The sequence below is a fragment of the Solea senegalensis genome, linkage group LG2 (assembly GCF_019176455.1).
Source record: "Solea senegalensis isolate Sse05_10M linkage group LG2, IFAPA_SoseM_1, whole genome shotgun sequence".
In the NCBI taxonomy this organism is placed as follows: Eukaryota; Metazoa; Chordata; class Actinopteri; order Pleuronectiformes; family Soleidae; genus Solea; species Solea senegalensis.
The window spans coordinates 20,574,229-20,596,176 of NC_058022.1; the positions used below are offsets into that span (position 1 = coordinate 20,574,229).

At 38.3% G+C, this 21,948-nt stretch overlaps 1 protein-coding gene across 6 annotated transcripts in view; it reads right to left on the reverse strand.

Moving 5' to 3' along the window:
• Window positions 1–12,888: 12,888 nt before the first annotated feature.
• The window catches only part of sox1a (SRY-box transcription factor 1a), a 92,814-nt gene continuing 83,754 nt past the window's right edge, over window positions 12,889–21,948 (reverse strand). For 4 of the 6 annotated variants that reach the window (XR_006359928.1, XR_006359929.1, XM_044019114.1 and 1 more), the window contains one exon: window positions 17,890–18,136. Coding sequence is in view for 2 of the 6 variants with exons in the window: in XM_044019114.1 (XP_043875049.1) it covers window positions 18,092–18,136 (45 nt within the window). In the remaining 4 variants the exon portion in view is untranslated. Of the gene's footprint in view, window positions 13,626–17,889; window positions 18,137–21,948 lie in introns of those variants that run through there. The other 2 variants (XM_044019115.1, XR_006359930.1) reach the window with 2 other exon arrangements.

Genomic DNA, 21,948 nt, shown 5'->3' on the forward strand with positions numbered 1-21,948 from the left:
CTCCACAAAGCCTAGAGTACATATTAAAAACCTCATTCTATATAGATGACATCGAAAACATTTTTTTAAAGCAATTATACATTTGTACAAACATACTGGGTACTTTATTCAATTTACGTCATTAACCCCCCTAAATTACTTTAACCTAAACCTAATTCTCATCCCAAAACTTAGTCTAAACCCTGAAAAAGCCCTTTAAAGACCAGCTACAAAGGTCTTCAAATTCCCAAAATGTCCTCACACCCTAGGGGTCTCTTGATTTTTGTATGTAAATCACAAAGATATACATACAAGTACACACACACACATATTAGCAGCATACACATGCAGATAAAAGATCATCTGTCCATCTGACCAAGTATCGGCTTGGTTTTTGTCTATTTATATTTGTCTATATATAGACTGAACAAAGTTTGTTATGAAGCCGAACACATATGACGGGGAGGAGCAACGATCATTCACGGAAGTAAGATGGATGAGTTCCATCTTAAATCTGTATGTGCTGAGTTCTGATCTGATCTAAAGTTTGATCTTATATTTTAGATAATAATAATAATAAACAAAGTACAACCAAAAATTAACAACAAAAAAACTTGCAGTTTGCTATAACGCCTCTTGTTCCCACCCACCTCTGTGCTGCTGGTGTATACACATAAAATGCTCCCTCAGTCAGGTCTGATAGTATTGCTTGACAGAGCCTGTTTTCAGATGGAGGACACAGCATACAAACAATGTTACAACCCTCACCCTCAGTCCCTCTGTATTTTTTCTACCCTCACCTCTTTTTCTTTTCTTCCTTCTTGTTCCAACCCCCTCTTGAACGATTTATTTTCCTTTTTTTCTTCCACCATTTCCTATACAAAGGACTTGTGTAATTTTGCCATTACTCATATTATTGGTGGCTGCAGACTGAGTCTTGGCGGCATTCCTCAGGGGTAATTGGAAACTGCAGGTGTGAGAGGGCACATTAGCATACTCAAGCCCTGCACAGCATACTGCTTCAGCGCTAATGGCAGCATGAAAAGTACATCTATCACGCTAATGCAGAGGAGACGGATGTGTACTGTAGTTACACCACTGAGACCGGTCATAAAAATGTGATACCCTGTGGAGTTAGAGAGCTTGTGCACATTTTCCCAAAGTGAGTCTGTGTATGTTTGTGTGTGTGCACTTTACACACAAAAAGAGGGGAGAGTGAGACAAAGTAAAACTGAACACTTTATGTCTATTTTTATAAGGTTTACATATGTAAAACCTCTGAAATCACTGCATTTATATATAGTGTATAATATTTTCCATCACACAAACAACAATGTTTCACATGTTAACTTATAAAGCCCTTTACAACACCCAAAAGGTATCCATAGTACTTAAAAATAAAATAAGTACTTACTTACTAAAATATTAAGTATATTAAATATGAATATTACTTAAGTAATTAAATAATACCGTATATATAATATACACAGTAATATTTTAGTACTTAAATATATATACATATTTATTTATTTATTTATATAATGTATATATATACATAAATAATAAGTAATACAATAAAATCAATACAATTAGAGGTAACTAAAATGAGACAATATACATAAAGAGCAAAAGGAAGATGTCTCAGTGCTACTCGGCATTGAAAGCCAATCAAAATGAATACATACATCATTAATAAATGACATAAGGATTCAAATAATTTGCTTCAATTAGAATATAGAAACAAATGATTGATGGATTTCATTCATCCAACTTGTCTCTGTAATAATATATAATGAAAAAATAAATGATGATATACATATTCTAATATAATAATATGTCTTGTTCTTTTTTAATCTTATTTTATTTTATTTTTTATTCTTATTTTTATTCTATTCTCTTTTTTCACAACTGAGCTGTGGTGAATGTGTGTTTCCCCCCTGGGGAAGGAATAAAGTCAATTCAATTCAATTCAATACATATGATATTGTCACTAATTTCCTCACGCTTTAGTGCAGCGTTTTTTTCATGCGTGTTACAAGTTCATTTCTGTACCTGCAAAATTGTAATTGAATGGTGTGTCACAGTGTTCCAATGTGAAGGAAAAAAAACAATGAAGGTGAGAAATAATGGAGCTCAGTGCAGCTCTGATCGTAATGTGAATTTAGCTGCCTGTTGCCGAAGTCTGCGTGAAATGTAACGATAGTGGAGGAAGAAAAAAAAGAATTTGTTCTTTCCAAATCATGAATTTATCATTACATTATTATCATTTATTAGTTGAGTTGCTTCAAAGCATGGACAATTTTTCTTTGACTAACACCCGGTTTAGAGTTTTTGTTGAACTAACTTTGGCGTCAGACGAATAGCTCCACATTGTTCATGATGGAAAAAAGAATAGGAGAAATAACAGTCTGCTGATACATTATAGTATTGACTTTTTCTAAAAAAAATAAAAATGTATTAGCACAAGGGACAAGAATTATTTATAATCCCACTCATGACGCACCAATCCAGTTAAAAAAATAAATGACATGAGTGACTTCACTGGAACACGGTGCTGTTATCACTCATGTTTACTTCATGTTTGAACGTTTTGAGACATGAGTGGGTCAGTTATTTATTTGATAAGAGGAAAATGTCTGAGTGCTGGATCCATTTGTAACAACTGAAGCACATGTGGCTTATTTTTTTACTTCACTCAAGTTTAATGCTGTATGTTAGCCTGTTACTCTGTATACTGTATGTACAACTTACAGTAATCTAGTCTTTAGTTCTCATCTGTTAATCATTCAAAGACACAGGAAACATATTTGTTTATCTATTTTTACACTTTACATTTATCCACCACTAAATGTCAATATTTTAAAGATCCAGTGTGTAAGAATTACCAACATCTAATGTTGAGACTGTAACTCACGGAGGCTCCTCCTGTGAGGAAGGTGTGGTGATAATGCCAATCGTAAATTTCAAGGTTATATTGTTTGGGGTGCAGATTCTTGTGATGTTTTTTTACCAGATGCATGAGATAACAGACTGGAATAAAGTGTACCACGGGACATTTATTGTTAAAAAGGAGAATTCTAAAAGTCAAATCTAACAGGGAGAGTTGGATGTCGTTGGTCCTGGGGTGCTGTAGGCCGCCACCGGGGATGCCTGAAACACAGGGAAACAACCGCCAGTACAGGTATTCTTCTGTACAAAAGAGTGCTACGGAGGCCGAGCCTCATACAGGCGCGGAGTGGCTCAGTGGTTAAGACCGGTACCCTGTGTGCGAAAGACATCATGGTCGCAATGGTCGCAAGTTCAACTCCACCCCTGGCTGATTGTACTCAATTCCATTGTAAGTCGCTCCGGATAAAAGCGTCTGCTAAATGACATGTAATGTAATGTAATACTCAGGGCACTCATGCAGCTTCAAAATGGGAAAATCCACATTGTGGCCAGTTTGTCTGAATGGACTGAACTAAAAATATGGTAGCCCCCATAAAGCAAAGCCCTTGAATATATAAAAGCCTTGTTTTAAGGCTATGAAAACCCAGCAATTTAATTAAAAGAAGAAGTGATTATACACTTATACAAACATACTTATGGCTACCATATTCATCATCTGCCAGTGAGTACTGTAAGTACTGTAATGAAATTCAAATTCTCAAAAGTAAAACCAACTTATTTTGTCGATCTCCAATGTCACAGTGGCACCGGGACAAAAAAAAAGGAGGAATTGAAAGCAGAGAGGCCAATTTCTTTCCCGGTAGGTGGAAATAATAACACATTTACTGTGTGCCCCTTCATGTTCACAAGTTGAAGGGCACGCACAACTTTGTATGTGTTATTACCATATCCACACATATGTACGCGCACACTCATACTTGTAGGGTCTTTCTTTGTCCTGTCTGAAGTCGGCAGCTTTTTTCATGTCTACAGAATGGCGCTGAAACTGCTTGTTAAACAATGACATCCACTGACTCCCAGACCCCCTGCTGAGCACATCTCCCTGCAGTTAGAGCGCCATGGAAGCGAACCAGCCATCAGCCCTTCCGAAAGGCTGTAGTTATCACACGGTGACAGACCTGAGCACATATACATGTTCACGCGCCACATGTATATGGGAGAGATACATAAACACAGGTCAGAAGGTAAAACATGTCTCTAATGGAAAAGACATTTGAGAACTGGAACCCACCATGACTTTCTCACTTTTTATCACAAGGGTCTTCTGCATGCAGGTGAGACTATATGACTATATGTATAAATGACACCATGTCATCAGAAATAAGGACACATGTTCAATTTAAATTTAAATTTAAATATTCATTTGTGGGCCAATAATACATTTGGTTTGGTGCTTTGTTCTGCTGCTCCACCCACTGCCACACACCAAATAAGAGATGCAGGACATTGGACCTTTTCTTTATATCTGATATGCCAATATATGCTTAACGCTTAGTGCTCATGTGGCACAGACCAGTGTCACAGGCGCACCCTTGGTAAATTGCGGTGGGAATAATAAACAACTCCTTATATGGACATCCTGCGGTGTGTTTTTGTTTATAGGTCACATCTTCAGGCTTTACAAAATGTGTTTTTTTTCTTTGTTAAGTCAAAGTTTTGATTCATTTTATATCTCTTTTTTTAGGAGTAGTGATAAATGTGCAGCCAAGCAAACTTTGAACTGTGACTTTTTTCCAATGTTCGCAAATTCAACCTGCTTTATATGTATATATATATATATATATATATATAAATATATATATACATATATATATGTACGTATATATATATATGTTTTTCCCTGCATCCAACAGAGGGCCTTTAGTTTCTTCTGTGGTGAAATTAACATAATATTTTGCATACTCATTTTCACAGCAGATATAGATATATATTTTGTTCATTGTGCAAAAACATAGGTGACAAAGCTAGCAGCCTACTAGCCTACTGTTTTAGTCATTAGTCATAACAGGGGATCTTGGCACGTTTGCCACTATTTGATAATACATTTTAAAGCCAATACCGTCTGACACCAATATCTTGCCGCTAATATTGTGCAACCCTATACCAAAAAAATGTAGCACTTGTAGCACTTTAACAATCAGAGCAGGGTCAGTCAAACACAGAGAGGTCACAAATCAAAGTTATAAAACCCGAAAGGCCTCACTACCCCTCTCAAAAATGTCTCAACCAGACAAAAAGAAATTGAATACAGATCCAGGGAACCAAAAGAGATTCAGCCAAGGTTTGCAAACACTCTCTCTGTAAATAATGTTTTCACTGTGTGTCATTGTCACTTGTGATAATTCTGCTGTTGCTGCTCTAAAGCAGACACACTTCCACTTCCAATCTCCTGCCAATTCTGACGCATGACAATATACCAAATAGGTTAATTCTTAAACCGATCACCATCAGTCCAAAAAATGCCCTAGCCATGTTTAAACATTAAGTTATAATTTTACAATTTGTTTTATGCCATGCAATTGTACTGGTCCCTGCAGTCCCTTTAAAATAACACAAATGACACAATCAGTTTATAAGATCTCTATTACCAAAATGCAGTAGTGTGACTAACGCATGTAGGTTGTGACTGTATAAATTCACCAGAGGGTCCAGATACCTGTGACTAAATGTTTTGTGCCTTTGTAGATCCACTGTGATCTGTAAATTGTAACGCACATACACATGTAAATGGTAAACTTAGGCATAATACTGTTGAAATTATACTTATTGTTCTGTAAAAAGATACTTCATTAAATGTAAAACAAAGGGGTTCTTGTGGTTAATAGGTTATTATGCTATTATTTTTCTGGTCCGGCCCATTTGAGATTAATTTGTGTTGCATGTGGCCCCTGAACTAAAATTAGTTTGACACTCCTAGATTGAATGTGGAATGTACACTCGTAGCCTCTTTATTAGGTACACAGCAGGGCACCCATTGAAGTGGCAGGAGTGTGCTTCTCTACATACTGCTTAGCTCATCTGCTTCAAGGGTTAATGTGTTGTGAATTCACAGATAATCATCTGCAAACCTTGGTTTTAACAAGTGGTTATTTTGAGTTACTGTTGCCGTTCTCTCATTTCTAATTAGGCTGGTCATTCACCACCGACCTCTGGCATCAACAGGGCATTTTTTTTGCCCAGTGAACTGCTGCTCACTGCATATGTCCTCTTCTTCTGAGTAAATCACCTTTCCTCGCCATTGTCATGCTCAGTTTGAACTTCAGCAGGTTGGCAAAAGGGACTGCCATGGGCTGCCACGTGAGTGAACGCATCAAAAAGCGTTTGAAAACCTAATTAAGTAGCTTATGAGTAGACTTTACTGGTCTCGCTTTTGGATTTGGTTAGACAGACCTCTATGTTTGACTTGTAATGACCCTGAACTGTCTGTGGTCAGAATAATTATTTTACTAAATAGACCAAATATTGTGCTCGAAAACGAAAGGCATAAGGTGATTGTTGAGAGACGCATGAGATGTTCTGCATCTTAATTCATTGGGCAGTAAATGTGTTAAAGGGTGGAACTGGAAAAATTACATGCCTACGTGTTTTCATTAAAAATAGGTAAATACACGTGTATGTGGTGAGTGTCAAACGCCAATGTGTTGCTTGGGCTTTCTTTGCAGGAGGTCATGATACTTGTGTGCTGGCTGACTGTGAGGGATTATTATGGGATTAGGGGTGTCTCGGTTACCACTGTGAGATGATAATCACAGTGGCTGTCCTCTGATCTCTACAAGGATAGCAGTGCCAATCAAACTGGAGACACTCGGAGACGAAGAGCGGGAGACACACACAAACACACACACACACACACACACACACACGCTGTTGTAACGGGTGAACACGTGTGTGATATTTGCACTGGCTGTGACATGTTGCTCTCATATGAGGAAGGTTTGTGTAGGTCACTTTTAAAATGGGGATCAAAACAGAGAGGGAGGTCAATGTTTTTTTTATCTCCTTGAGAGCAGATGAGTGAATTTATGTTTTATGGAAATAAAATATGGCCCCTGCCTCCCTTCCTACTTTCCAGATGGTCCCTATGGAGAGAGGGTGATTATCTGGCCCATCTCAGCCAGGGAACTTGAGAGTGTTGATGTTGGGTGGGCAGTGCAGTGCCACGCCAAGCCTTCTGTCCCCAGGAGCCTGAATATGATCCCCTTTACCTGCTCCTGTCTCTGGTCCTCTTCTTCCCTCCTCAACTCCACCAGCGGCTAGACTTACTGCAACTCCCCCTTACCTCCTCCACCTTCTCTTCCCCCCATGTCTCCACCCTGGGATAGACTTTCCTCCATCTGACAAGGCTTGGCCTGGATTGCTGGAATACCTGGACATGTAAGTCTACTTCAGGATGGTGTCAAGTGCATGTATACGAGTCAGAGAAAGAGAAATTAAGAGTGTGTAGTGCTTAGCAACCTGCAGACATGCACAACATGGTTGTTGGTTACTTAGCAGGGCATTCTGTTCCAAAGTCCTCTTTAGTAATGCCATGAATAAATAAGCAGAGGTCACCAGCTCTGTTCATAAAGTCTTACACGTTTTGATTTTCAATCTTCCCTGATCATCCTCGCCCCGACTGCTAATGAGAAGTTTATCAGAGCTGCCCTTCAGGCCGCAGAGGTAAGAGAACAACGCTGCTATAAAACTGAAAGAGATCAGCTCAAAAAAACAGAATGAAAAACGGATCTTATCCAAGAGCCACGGCCACAGTAAATACTGCTGTGCTAATGTGAGAAATGTCCTGTGTGTGTGTATGCTTTTAGTTTTATAGTTCGTCATGTATTTTACTTGGTGACACTTAACTTAATGAGATAGCAATAACCTTATTTATAATGCAATTTCCAGCTTGGCAATAATAATGGTACGAGTGTGGCAGTAAGGAGATGATATAACAGCAATATCATGTTCTTTCCAAAGTAATAACAACTTGAATCATAATCAGTAATTATCATATTATATACACGTACAATATATTTTGTTATCGTCAGGTTATTATTGGTGATTATGATGGTGGTATTGCAATAATATCACTTCCCTATTACAATATTATTACCATGTTGTATTGGAATGACCTTTTACAGTGACTTAATGAGCAGATGTTCCACAGGTAGGTTTGCATCCAATCTTGTTGTACAGTGATATTCTGTTTCACTCTATTCTATTCCATTCCATTGCTGACTCAGCTAGGGACTCAGCTAAAATTAAATGTCTGTAAATAATTATTCCATTATTGCCACCATTACTGGAGTCAAATAAATCCCACCAGATCTAATGTCTCATATGAAGTGAAATGATTGCATGCATGATGTGAAACTACAAATCACTTAAATCACTTCCATGGGTTTCCAAAGAGGTCCCACCTGTTTTAATCTCTTAGGTGACTTTGTTTTTGTTATATTTCTAACTGAAGCTTTTTATGATAAAATATGGAAAAAATGTTTATCATGATATGATCTGTTTCTGTGTTATTCTCTCAACAAGGATGATTTATACAAATGTTTTTTTTTATATATGGTAAGTGAAATAGTGGGCTTTCTAAATTGATATCAAATAGTGGGTCAAATGTTTCAGGAGTCAACAGTTACTGATATCATTACACTTGCTGAGGAAGCCCTAGGCTGAAATATTTGATTTGAATTGATTTGATTTGAACGAACAAATATTATGAGCAAAAAAATGCTTCAAATATTTCTTATTAATTCATGAAGGTTATCCCAGCACTGGTATTTTAGACCTTTATACAAACTGCAAAATTTAACACTAATAATTCCAACCCTCATTTTGTAGAGGTTGAGCAAAATGTCCTAAATTATCCATTTGAAATGTCTGCACTGAACTCATAATTCAATAAAACCTGATTTAGTTATTCATAATAGCACATTTGTCACAATTATGTACAAGGACAGGAGTCATTGCCCTCAAACTCTAACATCTTTCACCTACAACTGAGTCGAAACTGAAAGGTTCAAGAACCTCTTTCCTCTGAAGCCTTTTTTTTGTTTTGAGTGGAATAAAACAAGAGTCTGACGTTAAGGTCGATTTTTTTAAATAGGGAGAATTCTATAGACGCATGACATGTTTGCATAAGGACATGCAACACGGTTTGAACTTTTATATCGTGCAGATAATGTAGTTTCTTCTAAAAGTCCTTAAACATTATCTTCGTGTTTCTACATATACTTCACATCTTTTTGTACTTTTTTATGATTGCTGGGATGCAGCACCAAAAGAGTTCACTTAAGGCTACACCTCTTCCTGTGTCTCTAACACAAATTTGTAAAATCTGGTCATGATTTCTTCTCTCCACATTGTTTCAAAATGACAAACTGGACTGCTTTGTCACAATAAACCCAGTTACCTTTTGTAATCTGTGGCTGCTGCTATTTGTTGGTGAAGAAATGGGCCAAAGGGTGGGGGGAGGAATAAAGTATGACCAAAATAATTTGAACAGACATTTCAACAGTCAGACTGAAAAACCCAGTGGTCAAGCTGTGAGGAAAATGCTGCACCTGGTAATTGCTGCTACACCCACTGACCCCTGTGCAACGAGCCCTGGCATACGCCCGCTTGACTATGTGTAGGAAAATTGCTACATAGTTAGTGCGGTATTGACATTGCTTTTGCCTATCCCTGGGTGGCATCATTAACACAGTCTGGAGTAACATGTTTAAATCAGATGGCATTGTCACAGGTGTCGCCACTGCTGTGATTAATGTTCCCTGTTTTGATTAATTTCCTTACATTAGCTGTGGAGCAGCTCACATTTGTGATTAATGAACCTGCAGCCTGATAATGTTATATAATCGTGGTTTAGTACATATTTGGTATGCACACGTACATGTGTGTCGTTATATGTGTATTCCATAATTGTTACTGCTTTGCAGCATCTTTTAAATCCCCAATTCAGTCCATGGTCAAAACCAGAGGTCATGGTTAGTGTTGGGGAATTTTCAGACTAAATGCATATTTTATGATCTCTTATGTTGCGTATGAGGTATGAGATGTGTAACCAAGGCTTTTTGGAAGAATGTTTTATGTTTACTGTTAGAAGGTGCTATGAAGGTCATCCAATTCAGTCATTTTCCAGTTAGCTCTCGGCTACTGGAATTGCAGTAGAGGTGAAATATCTCAAACATCTCCAGCTTTACATATTTTGAAATGAGATGGACCTTGAGAGGCACTTCTATTGTCCCATGGTATAAACCAGGGGTGTCAAATATACGGCTCGCAGGCCAGATCGGGCTCATCAGAGGGTCCAATCCAGATGAATTTCTTAAAAATCCACATTATGATTAGATTCTAATCATATTGTGAATGATCTCAAAATATCATACTCTATTTTTCTGTTCCAGATACTCTTGACCAAATGTTTTGTGCCTTTGTAGATCCACTGCAATGCACATGTGTAAATGATAAACTTAGGCATAATATTGTTGAAATTGCGCTTGTTGTTCATAATATGTTTTGGATAAAGATATTTCATTAAATGGAAAACAAAGGAGTTCTTGTTGTTAATAGGTTATTATGCTATTATTTTACTGGTTTGGCCCACTTGAGATCAAAACTGAACTGAAATGAGTTTGACACTCCTGGTATAAACTCAAACTCTGTGACTCTATCTGCATATGAGCTGGACCAGGAATCTTCTCTAGATACAGATGTGTGTTGTAGAAATGTATATATGCCCAAATAATGTGGAATAGTATGGTTTGGTACATTTTTTGTGTGTGTTTCCATTAGGAAAAGTACCAAAACAAGGCAATCACAGATGGCATTCACACAAGCCTCTGGCGGCCTCTGTTGGTCATGTTAGCAAGTGCAAGTGGGGAAGAACAGACAGACACACAGACCAACTGTCCATTCCTTGGCACCCTTCCCTCACATACCAGAAATGGTAAAATGGTATGGTCCACCCACGACAGTCAGCTGATTGGCCAACAGAAAAAGGTTACTCCCTTGCGATTGGTGTAAATATCACATTAAAGTTGAGGCAAACACCATCAGTCTATTCTCATACAAAGCTTGACGTCTTGTTGAGACAAAGAGCCACAAAGCGGGCAGGAAAAAACGAGTTACTGGATGTCCTCCGTTGCTGTCCGTTTTACCATTCTAAACCGTACCATAATGGAAACAACAGCATATGAAGAGCATTGCTACCCAAATCGCTCTCAAGAATACATTTCTCTGAACATCCCAGTTGTTCATGCACATAGTCTGTATATGCAAAGTGGACATACTCTTCTGGTTCTCTTGAGGATGTCAATTTAGAAGTAAAACTATATTGAATAGCCACCAGGGGGCGATTCAGCTGGTTGGAAGTTGGCTTGAATGGGAAAATGAACCTATACTTCTCACTTGATTTATAACAGTTGATTTACATCAGTTACCATTTTCCTGAGGATTTAAACGTCACAATTAGTAACTTCAGGTTAACCCACTGCCAAGAGGAAAAGAATTGGGCTTGTAGGAAGGTCCCTGGTTCAAATTCTGAGATGGGTCAAGGGCTGGGGTGCCCCAGAGCAAGGCATCAAACCCCCCATTGATCCCCAGACACACAAAAGTGCTGCCCACTCTGTGCGTGTTCACAATTTGTGTGTAAAAAGGATGGGTTTAATAGAGAGGCCACTATCACTATCACTAAGTGGTATGTGTGCAAATAAAATAATAATTTCAAATGTCAACATGGTTCTGGCTAAATCATGATTCTGGAGGCTTGAAAACATATATAAAAAAAATATAATACATCACATTTCTTCATTAAAAGAGCTGAAACATTCCAAACACTCTTTATATCCATAGGAAAACAGATAGTATTTCTATTCAAGGTAACCAATAATTTAATTTTAGTGATGTCAAATGCTTTGAAGTCTCTGCTACAACTTCTAACTTTGTCTTTTTCTCTTCACGTGAATGAGTGTAATTGTCATGTATGTATCAAGAGCAAATACACTGCTATTTGCTATGTATTCTGCCACTGAATCGCTCCCCGTGTGGCTGAAACACACGGAAACCAAACAACGAGACAACAACTCCCATGATCCACACTGCTTCCAGTGGTTGGTTAGAGGTTTGTTATTGTTTTGACTGAAAGCAACAGAAATCACAGACTGTGTGTTTAAATAATTTATATATAGCATTTTGCATGATGAATTCTCACACTTTTAATGCAGCTCTGTTTTGCGACTGTCTTTCCTATCGATCTTGTATTTGTGTTGCTTTGTATTTTGTGGAACAGTGTAATCCATCTATCTTGTAAATAAGTAAGTCCATTCTTCTCTTGTTTTGTCACTGTAAATCATGAGAGAATTGTGTCCATGTGCATCACACATCTGTGCAGCAGAAGAAGTGGTTTCTCCGTCCGGGGGAATTAGACACAACATCTGAATGCTGAACTTCTTTAATGGTGATAGTGACACTGGACCGCAACAGTAAACAAAGACACAAAAGCTGCAGCAGCTGGCACAGTGCGAGGATGTAAAGTTAGTGAGAGGTTATAGTGATACATAAATCCACATACACTGACGCACTTCTGGTCCCATGCGTCTAAGCTTCTACTTGTGCCCGAGGGCTGGGAAGGGTGTGACCAAGACTGTGAAAAAACCAGAGCCTCACACTCACACTGAGTATACAGAATGGTGAAATTCATTGTTGGTTTTATAAGTCAATATTATTAAGGGTTGAAATATCAATATATTGTGAGTTTTTAAATTATTATTATTATTAATAATAATAATAATAATAATAATAATGATAATAATTATAATCATAAAAAACATCCAGAATCCTAATGTTTCTATGAGCTAAGTGAACAAAAACAGCTAAAAGTAGCAGCTGCCAGTTTATCTCAAAAGGTATTGGAAGTGTTTTTTGGTTTTGAAAAGACATTTTTCAGTTTCATTTGAAACATGCTCATCTGAAGGCTTACATGTGTGTTGTGTCCTGGCTCTATTCATTCATTTTGGCTCAGTGTTTAATTTCATTATTCATTTTTTACAGCAGTAGCTCAGTGAACACTGTGTAGGCAACGTGGAAAAAAACACTTTATTTTCTACTTAGCCTGATTGTATTTATTGTATGATTGTATGGTTAGCAGCTAAATGTAGCTTTGCTTAAAAAAAAACATTTGATCGTGCATATAATGAAGCACTGTCCCATTCAATTTAGATGAATGTCAGACTGACTGACATGTAATGTGCATTGATTTTGTAAATATTACTTGTGGGTTATTGTCTTAAGAAATGTATCATTCAGACAAGAAAATTCCTATTATTGATAATAGTACATTGCAAGGCTTGATTTGCAGTAAATCAGAATTGCAAAACAAATCAGCATTCAAGTATTTTGAGACCAGGGAATTATGACAAAAGCCCTAATATTCTCGCTGTCATTTTTCCTCCCCACCTTCCTCACATCCCCAGTGGTGACAGAGGACACAGGGGTCTGTAATTAGCTGGTTGACCCTGGGGTTGGGTTGTGTGACCCCGGCAGCCGTGAAGCGCAGATCCAGCCTGATCAGATGAGTACTTCTGAGGGATCAGTGGTTGAAAGACAGCCGCCTCGCCACCTCGGCCAACCCAGTCACATTAGCCAGTGTAGCCGAGACAGGCACGGTTACAGGAGCCCAGCTGCCGAGCCAGAACAGAGTGACAAACACCTGTCTGGACACAAAGCACAAACATACAGACATGCGTTTCAGCATCCACGGACACCGATGCAGCTGCAAAACACACACTATACCTCCCACCACTTGAGGGAAGGGAAGGAGAAAGAGGGGGAGGCTGAGGGGTAACCTGACCCAGGTAGGGGAAGGATAGGGGAGGAGGGGATGGGAGGTGAGGGAGGAGCAGTGCTGGCCCTTGGTCAAGTGCCTTGTATTCCACAAACAGATCGCATCCAGTTACAATCTACCTGAGAAGCTGAGCCTCAGGAGAGGATTCAAAGAAAAGCATGTGGACCTCCCTCCCTTTGGTGAGAGATTTTCAGTCTTAGAAAACACACTCTGGTTTTCCTCCGAGCTTGCATTCAGGGACTCTTGTGAACATCAAGGTCAGCTCATGTGTAATTGTGGTTTTTTTCCCCCTAAATTCTCCCTTCAGCCACAGAAATATTAAAAGCCCTGCAGCGTCTTCACAGGGACACTGTACCTGTGAACAGGTCGATAACTGCTAAACATGTCTGAGCTGTCTTTGCAGCCTTCACTACTCACTACACTAATTAAAAGCAGTGAGATGGGAGAAAGAGAGAGAGTGTCATCAAGGACACACTGGGAGATGTTCACCTGAGACGCCACAGTCACTGATGCTCCAGGCACATCAGCATGACCTGATTGCCGGCGCTGTTTGAAGCTATGACACAGAGAAAGAGACAAAAGTGTCTGGATCTGAAACTGTTGCCCTGGGGGAATAAAGAGATGGAGAGAAGAAATAGAGAGCGAGAGAGAGAGAGAGAGAGCACATGAAAAGAGAATAAGAAGATGGAAACAGGGGTGAGGAAAATTTTCAGGACTGGGATGAAATGCTTTTGTCACGATTCGCTTGTATCACGATACCTTGGTGCTGATTTGATTTGTATTACGATTTACTGTAATTCTTTAAGTCCTGAGAAACGATTTTCTTTTCTTCCTTAAACTGAATTTGAATGATACATTTCTTGGGACAATAACAATAGAGTCACAATCACATGTCAGTCAGGCTGACATTTAACTAAACTGAGTGGGACAGTGGAACATTACATGTACAGAATGATTTTAAAGTTAAAGATAACTGCTGCATGTAGCTGCTTACAATATACAAAATACAATCAGGCCAAGTACAAAATAAAGTGCTTTTTTTTCTCTCTCTCTATCTGTGCTTACTCAGTGTTTACTGAATTACTGCTGCAAGAAAATAGAATAAAATGCCGGGCCAAAATGAATAAATGGAGCCTCTCAAAGCATGACACAGCACAAATATGAGCCTTCAAATGAACATGTTTAAAAAACAACTGAAAAAAATGTCTTGTCATAACCCCGCATTGCAATATACTTTAAAAAACAAACAAAAAAAACAGCAACTACGAATTAGTAGCTATTGTTCATTTAGCTTGTAAAAACATGAGTTCTGCAGAGAAAACAAATATTCTGCTAAAATCTTATAGATCTTTCATTTTTGTTTACCACCACCTCTAAAAAGGAGCAGAGCACAGAGAGAAAGAGCAAAAGTGAGAGTGTCCTCTGTCTCGCTGGTGTGAAAGTTGAGGCCTCCTTTACTTATTATTTGGTCTCACTTTCCACCGCTAAGCGCTTATTCACTTCTACCTCTTTACCTCTCTCAAGTCATCATGTTTACACAAGCTGTTCCTGCCATTTCCCTGTTGTCTAACCCTCTGCTGTTCTTTCCTCCTTCTTCCCCTCTTCTTTTGTCTGCTGGTTGGAAATCTGCGCGGCTTGCTCATCGGCGCCAGCCTCTGTTAATCCTCTCCCAAAGCACCTTAGCAACGCTAGGAATTTAGAGATGCTAAAAAACCCACAACAACTGTTCTTAACGCTGTGCTCATATTGGCAAGTGTGGTCACATCTTGAGATGTGTGTGTGTGTGTGTGTGTGCGTTTTCCATAAGTAGTTCAGAACAATCTGGAAGGGTGTGATAACCAAGGATCTCTCAAGAGTGTGTGTGTGTGTGTGTGTGTGTGTTGTGTGTCTGAATAAGGGTGCACATTGTGGGCATGTATGTTGATGTGACATAGTTCCTATAACACCAGCAACCTGGTAATCACTGCATGTAGTCACCTGGGAAGCTCATTATCCAGTCTCTGAACACTTTGTGTGTGTGTGTGTGTGTGTGTGTGTGTGTGTGTGTGTGTGAGTGTGTGTCTTCTAGCATCTAGCCTGGTCAAGAGGGGGCCGGTCTGAATAGAAAAGTTGAAGCAAAAAAAACATGTTCATTATCGGGTTGGCGATATGATCTCAACGTTATTAATATTATTACAATATTCCATCATGATACTGCAATATGATTATCATATGTTGTTTCACAGAATTTCAAAGTAAAAGTGTTTGTTTTGATATAAGGTATAATGTTCTGTATGCTTCACAATAAAAACATATGCTGTATATGATGCAAAATAAATCTATTAATATCAAAGACAAACACTAATTAAACGACTAAACAAGCTTATACAGAGACTTTTATGTTGAATGTAACACATTTAATAATGATAATCACAACCGTAGGCAGCGAGAGACATTTCGTCTGGTCCTCACAACTTTAAAGGGTTTTTGGAGGGTTAGGGTAAAGACCTGGTTCTAGGGTTAGAATTAGGTCTGTTAAGGGAAGTTTAGGCTAGGTTCGTTGTGATGGTTAAGGTTAGGGTAAGGGGTGAAGGAATGCGTGCGTGTACTTCAGCTAAACACAGATGTTTTGTATTTGTGTGGCTGGGGACGCACATCTGAAAGAGTCAGTGATAAAAGTGGAAAAGGCTAAGTGAGAGTATAAATTGTCACAGAAAGCAGTGAAAGAGTGTATGTTTTTTATAAGGCCAAACAAAAATTGATTTAGAAAAATAAATGAAAGGTTGCATCACTCACAGAAATGATGCTGTCCTTTATTATTATGTTTTTATTTTTTATTTTTTTTGTCTTTGTAATTTCCACACATCACCACCACCCTCTCTCTCCATCTCTAACCAAAATCAATTACTTGGGGGACGGGGGCAACAGTAAAATAATTGATGGCATTTTGAACTTGAAATATATGCAAAGTTTAAACGTTAAACTGTTCCACTACCTTTTCAGTTCAAGGATTCATTTACCTTTTATATTGGACGTGGGAAAAAGGATGCAGGAGATGTTTTTCTCAGATTATAAGATGCAGGAGTTTATTTATTTTAAATTGTCTTTTTTTTTCAGAAAAAGATGTAAACACACAAACAGGAAGAACAATATGACATATAAACCATCAAGAAAACGGTACTATTGGTTTCTTTTTTTGAAGAGAAATTAATAAAGATATATACATTAAATGTACACCCATGCACAGGAAATATGTTGAAATAACACAAATAAATACCAGAGGTTTATTTCATTTCTATTCTCCTGATTAAAAGATTGACAGAAGCCACTGTCTAATGATCATGTGGTCCAAACGCAGAGATGTGTAATGTTTGTCCTTCTGGGGCTGGTCACACAGCACATTAAATACACTCAAGGCTGTAGAAATATTCATTACAGGCATTTGACGGATTTTACAAATCTGTAAAATGCAGCGGGTTCAGGGGAAAACATGCCAACTGAGGGGATAAGGATAATAAGACTGTGAAGCTGGCTCAAGTGAAATAGAATGGAGAAGGAAAGCTGCTCCAGACACGGCACTTTTTTGTTTGTTTGTTTGTTTGTTTGTTTGATGGTGTTGGTTTTTGCTGAGATAGATGAAAATATACTGGTTGTGTTTTTTTCATGTTCAATCTTAGCAATGACAATAATAATAGGAAGAAGAAGAAGGCTGTGAAGAAGAAGCTGCACAATAAATCTCAAACGAATCAAAATCGCAATGCTACCAAGTGCCATATCCAAATCAAAGGCCGTTGCAATTATGTGATGAAAAGAAATATGCAAAAACAAAACAGCATTATGATGAAGTTCTTCAGTGCTTCACCAGCCCAGCTCTCTGCTGCTCCTTCGGCTTGGAACAATTTATAAAAACAACTGAATCTTAAAGAGCTCTATATTGTTTGAATAAAATATTAATACCTTTTGGTTGTCCGAACAGTAATACACTGATTTATCACTGCCGATTTTTGCTGTATACTAGTTTGATATTTTATCATGGTGTATTTTAATTTTCAATTGGATTAAATTTGTATTATGTATTATGGCTCTGTTAATGTTAATATTTGTTGTTGTGTACTCCTGTTGAATCTGTCTTGACCACGACCCTCTATTGAAATACATTTTTAATCTGAGTGAGACTTCACTGCCTAAATACGGTTAATAATGTGATAAAAACAAAACAAAAAAACATGATTGTTTATTGACAAATGCCATCAAATATCAAGTTAACATGATTTTACTGTTGTTTTTTTTTCAGGAGGACTTTTTTACCCTCAGTCAGCACCCATCTCATCATGATGACAGCCTGCTATCTGCAAATCACAGTCCCTCCCACAGTGATCCATGTCCACCGCTGAATACTTCCTGAAAGAGACAGAAATAGATAAATGGAGGTGAACATGGAAGGCCAATAAATACACAACTGGCATGCCACTAATCTGAGTTGTAAACCAAGTCGCCTGCATGCGTACATAGTGACTGATGAGAATATTGTATTTCATGCATTTGAATGTTGCGATACATCATCCATATTTAAATATTTACATTCATAAACTGACAAACTGTCATACTTTTGAACACCGTTATAGGGTTTCTGTCCATCAGACTGTTGAAACGTGCATTTTTGATTTGTATAAAACAACACCTGAAAGTCTTGAAATAAAGCATTAAAGTTTTTACACTTGAGCATGAATTAGTGCAACTGACACGATTTTAGTGAATAAAAGAGAACATTACACATTTCACTGTATGGGGGTAAAAAAAAGCAAGAATGGAAATCAAACAACCCCCCACTTTGTGCAAGCAGCAAATATTAATATTATATTAATAATGTATGAATTGAAACCGCCACTATACTAGAGAGTGGTGCTCTTTTGTGGGGACTGTCACAACCCGTTCCGTACCAGAAACCTGATTTGTTCTATGCATTATTATTAATGTGTGTTTATTTAGGACGTAGCCACATTTCTGGTTTCTTGTACGGAATGGGTAGCAACAGGGACACATAATTTGGCACCACCTACTCTTTCATCTCTACTAACTTGCAATAGTTATAATAATTAATAATTAGTTAATAAACCACAGATAAATGTGTCTTTTCTTAATCTGGTCATTCAGTTAAAATTTGGCCTAGCTTCTAGCTAGCTTTTCATTAGCATGTACTGCAATTTTTGAAGTGGATAAATCTGATACAGGATGACATAGTTTATGTGTCGGAACCATTTTAAATATAATACAGATTGCATGATTTCACAGGTACACGATCCAATCAGCTGAAAGCATAATAGCCACGATGTCATCAATTAAATTTCAAATTAATCAAATTTATCCCACAGTCTGACGGCCGACAACAATCTAATGGCTGTGCAAACAAACTGAGTGGGGTTATAATCATTAGGAATCATTAATCTGTGCTGCTCGGACACACCGCTGTGACATACGCATCCTTCACCTGCTCCAATCTGGCCAATCTAAATCACCTGCTTTATTGGTCACTTGACCATGCGGAGTTCAAAGGTCATCCAGTTCAAACAGCTATCAGGTGGCCGCAGGTTGCAGCAGGAGCCGTATAACGGCTGTGTGTTATCTCACCTCTTTGACCCCTCATTAACCCCATCTGTGCTGCCGTGAGAATTATCACCTGCCACAGAGCAGCAGAAATCCTTCGCAGCATCTGGTGGGTTGTGTGTGTGTGAGCCAGTGATAGAGAAACACTGCACCCGCTCCACCAGCTTGACTGAGTGAATTGACCAGTTAGTGAGAGTCCGCGCAGTGAGTCAGTGAGAGAGACTGTCTCTCAAACACTGAGTGACGTCACACACTGAGGGCCCGGCTGTAATAACACACAGCAGAGCTTTGAAGGGGTTTGGGGTTGCTAATATGTTATAGTATATTTATGAATAAAATAGTTTTGGTTTAATGCCAATAAATTATAAATGTGAGACATTTACAATATAAAATATGAAACATAATATGTTAATGTAAAATGTGCTGATAGCAGTAAATGGTCTGTATTTATATAGTGCTTTTCTAGTGACAGTCAACGTTGTTTTGCACTACAGTACGTCACACTAATCACCCATTCACTCACAAATTCATTCAGTGTACCTGTGTCACACATCACACATCTTTCATACCCATTGACAGGCTGCCGGCACATCCCTCAGGAGTAACGTGGGGTTAAGTGTCTTGCCCAGGGACACATTGGCACGTAAACGAACCCTCAACATTCCAGTTGCTAACTATAACTGTGAAATACTTTTTGTCAGACAAAAACGCAAGCATGAAAGAAAGGTTTGGATTTGTCTGAAAGAAGGTTTGTTGTTGGATGTTGGATAAATAAATAAATGAATACACTGATTGCTAGTGTATATCTGACACTTTATTTGACAGTTTGTTGACTTCTTGCTCCTATGCAGCTGCTGTTTGTTTGTTTATTGTTGACACTTAAAACTTACCATGTGACCATTCCATGTTGGTAAGTATAAGCTTACAAAAATCAAGGCATACAGAGAGACTCTTAAGAAAATGGGATTTGACTTCATGATCCAGGCTTGTGTGTTGGTGATGGTTTGAAGTGTTTGAAGAGACAGGTGAAGTCACTCATCCTCATACTGGAGACTTTTTAACTTTCATCTGCCTCTTCATGCCACGTTATGTATTTTTTTCTACACCAGCTTCTTGAAATGACTGCAGTTTATTCCCAGTGATACCTGGCACAGTCATTATGATACTACAGTGATGAAATGAGACAAGTCCAAGTTTTAAAGTAACATCACTGTTAATTACAATTTTTGTTTACAATGTCCTCGCCAGAGTCTTGTCTGACATCTGAAATCACAAGAAACAACCAGTCCATCAGTCACACAGGTTGTAAATAATGATTAAAATAACTTGAGGTAGAAATTTTATAACCAAGCATTTAATGATTATTGTGTAATTGGTTGATTATTACCAGTTCAGGTTGTTTTATTGGATATACTGTAAAGTTTCATTTTTGGTTTGTCTCATTTGTTTTCTTGTTAAAACATGCTTCATCATTGAGGCTGCCATGCTTTGTAATCTCAGCAATTACTTTGGTGAAAAAAGTGTTGTCACAAAAGAAAACTGTAATAAACACTGTAATAAACTCTGGTTTTACAAGTGCACCTGCTAAGTTCAGTACTGTGTAGTATGCAAATGATTTTGATAAATGGTGTAAGAATTGATGTATTGTATGGTGTTGAATCATCAATCACTCACATTGTGGGTCTCTTTAAGTCTGTGATAGTTAAAGCCCACATAGACCGGAAGCTCCAATTAACGCTGCGTTTGTGTGTGTATCTGCGTCATTACCTCGTTTATGAAACCCTAAAGTTTCAGAACAAACAGTTCAGCCACTGCTGAGAAAATAGTGTTGTATTGTTTTCCTGGGCTCTACGAAGCGGATCGGCACTTCCTTAATTTGATGTCGTCATCAGAAATCCTCACCACTCCTCTCACCACTGTAGCGCCTCCTGGTGCGGGCACTAGTCCGGGCACATCCGGTTGCGTACATTCAACCGCAGAAGAAGAAGAACTACTCTCGTTGTAGCTGCTGAGATGCAGAGCATCCACCGTGCCAGAAGGGGGAGCTGGCCTATCTATTACGTCACTTCCAGGTACCTGGCCAATCACAGGACAGTGGGAAAGCTCTCGTTGGCTGGCCAATCATAACACAGTCCACATTCTGGGGGTGTGGTTTTGGTCTGAAACAGCGTGGCTGACAAGAGCGTCAGTGAGGAGATATTTTGATCGGCTCGTTTGCAGCGATTAGGAGGTTTTTAGTCATGAAAACAAGTTCATATCTGTAAGTAGACCTCCATAACTAACATATATGTGTGATACAAGCATTCAATGTCACCTTTAAGACATCATCATCAACCAGGCAACTACTGTACAATACCAGCTGTCAATCACAATGGTGTGCACTGCTTTATCATCTATTGTCCTCTAAAATGGAACATATTTACAAAATTTACATATTGAAGAGTTACTTTTGAGGAAAATGTTTCCTGATGTTAGAAATCAAATGAGAGCTAAGCTAATTTACCCTAGACTTCCATTCAAACTGAGTTACTTTAGCAACCAGTGGACTGGCCCCCTGGTGGTTATTCAATATATTCTATCTATGTATTGTCCTAAACTATTGTCCTATG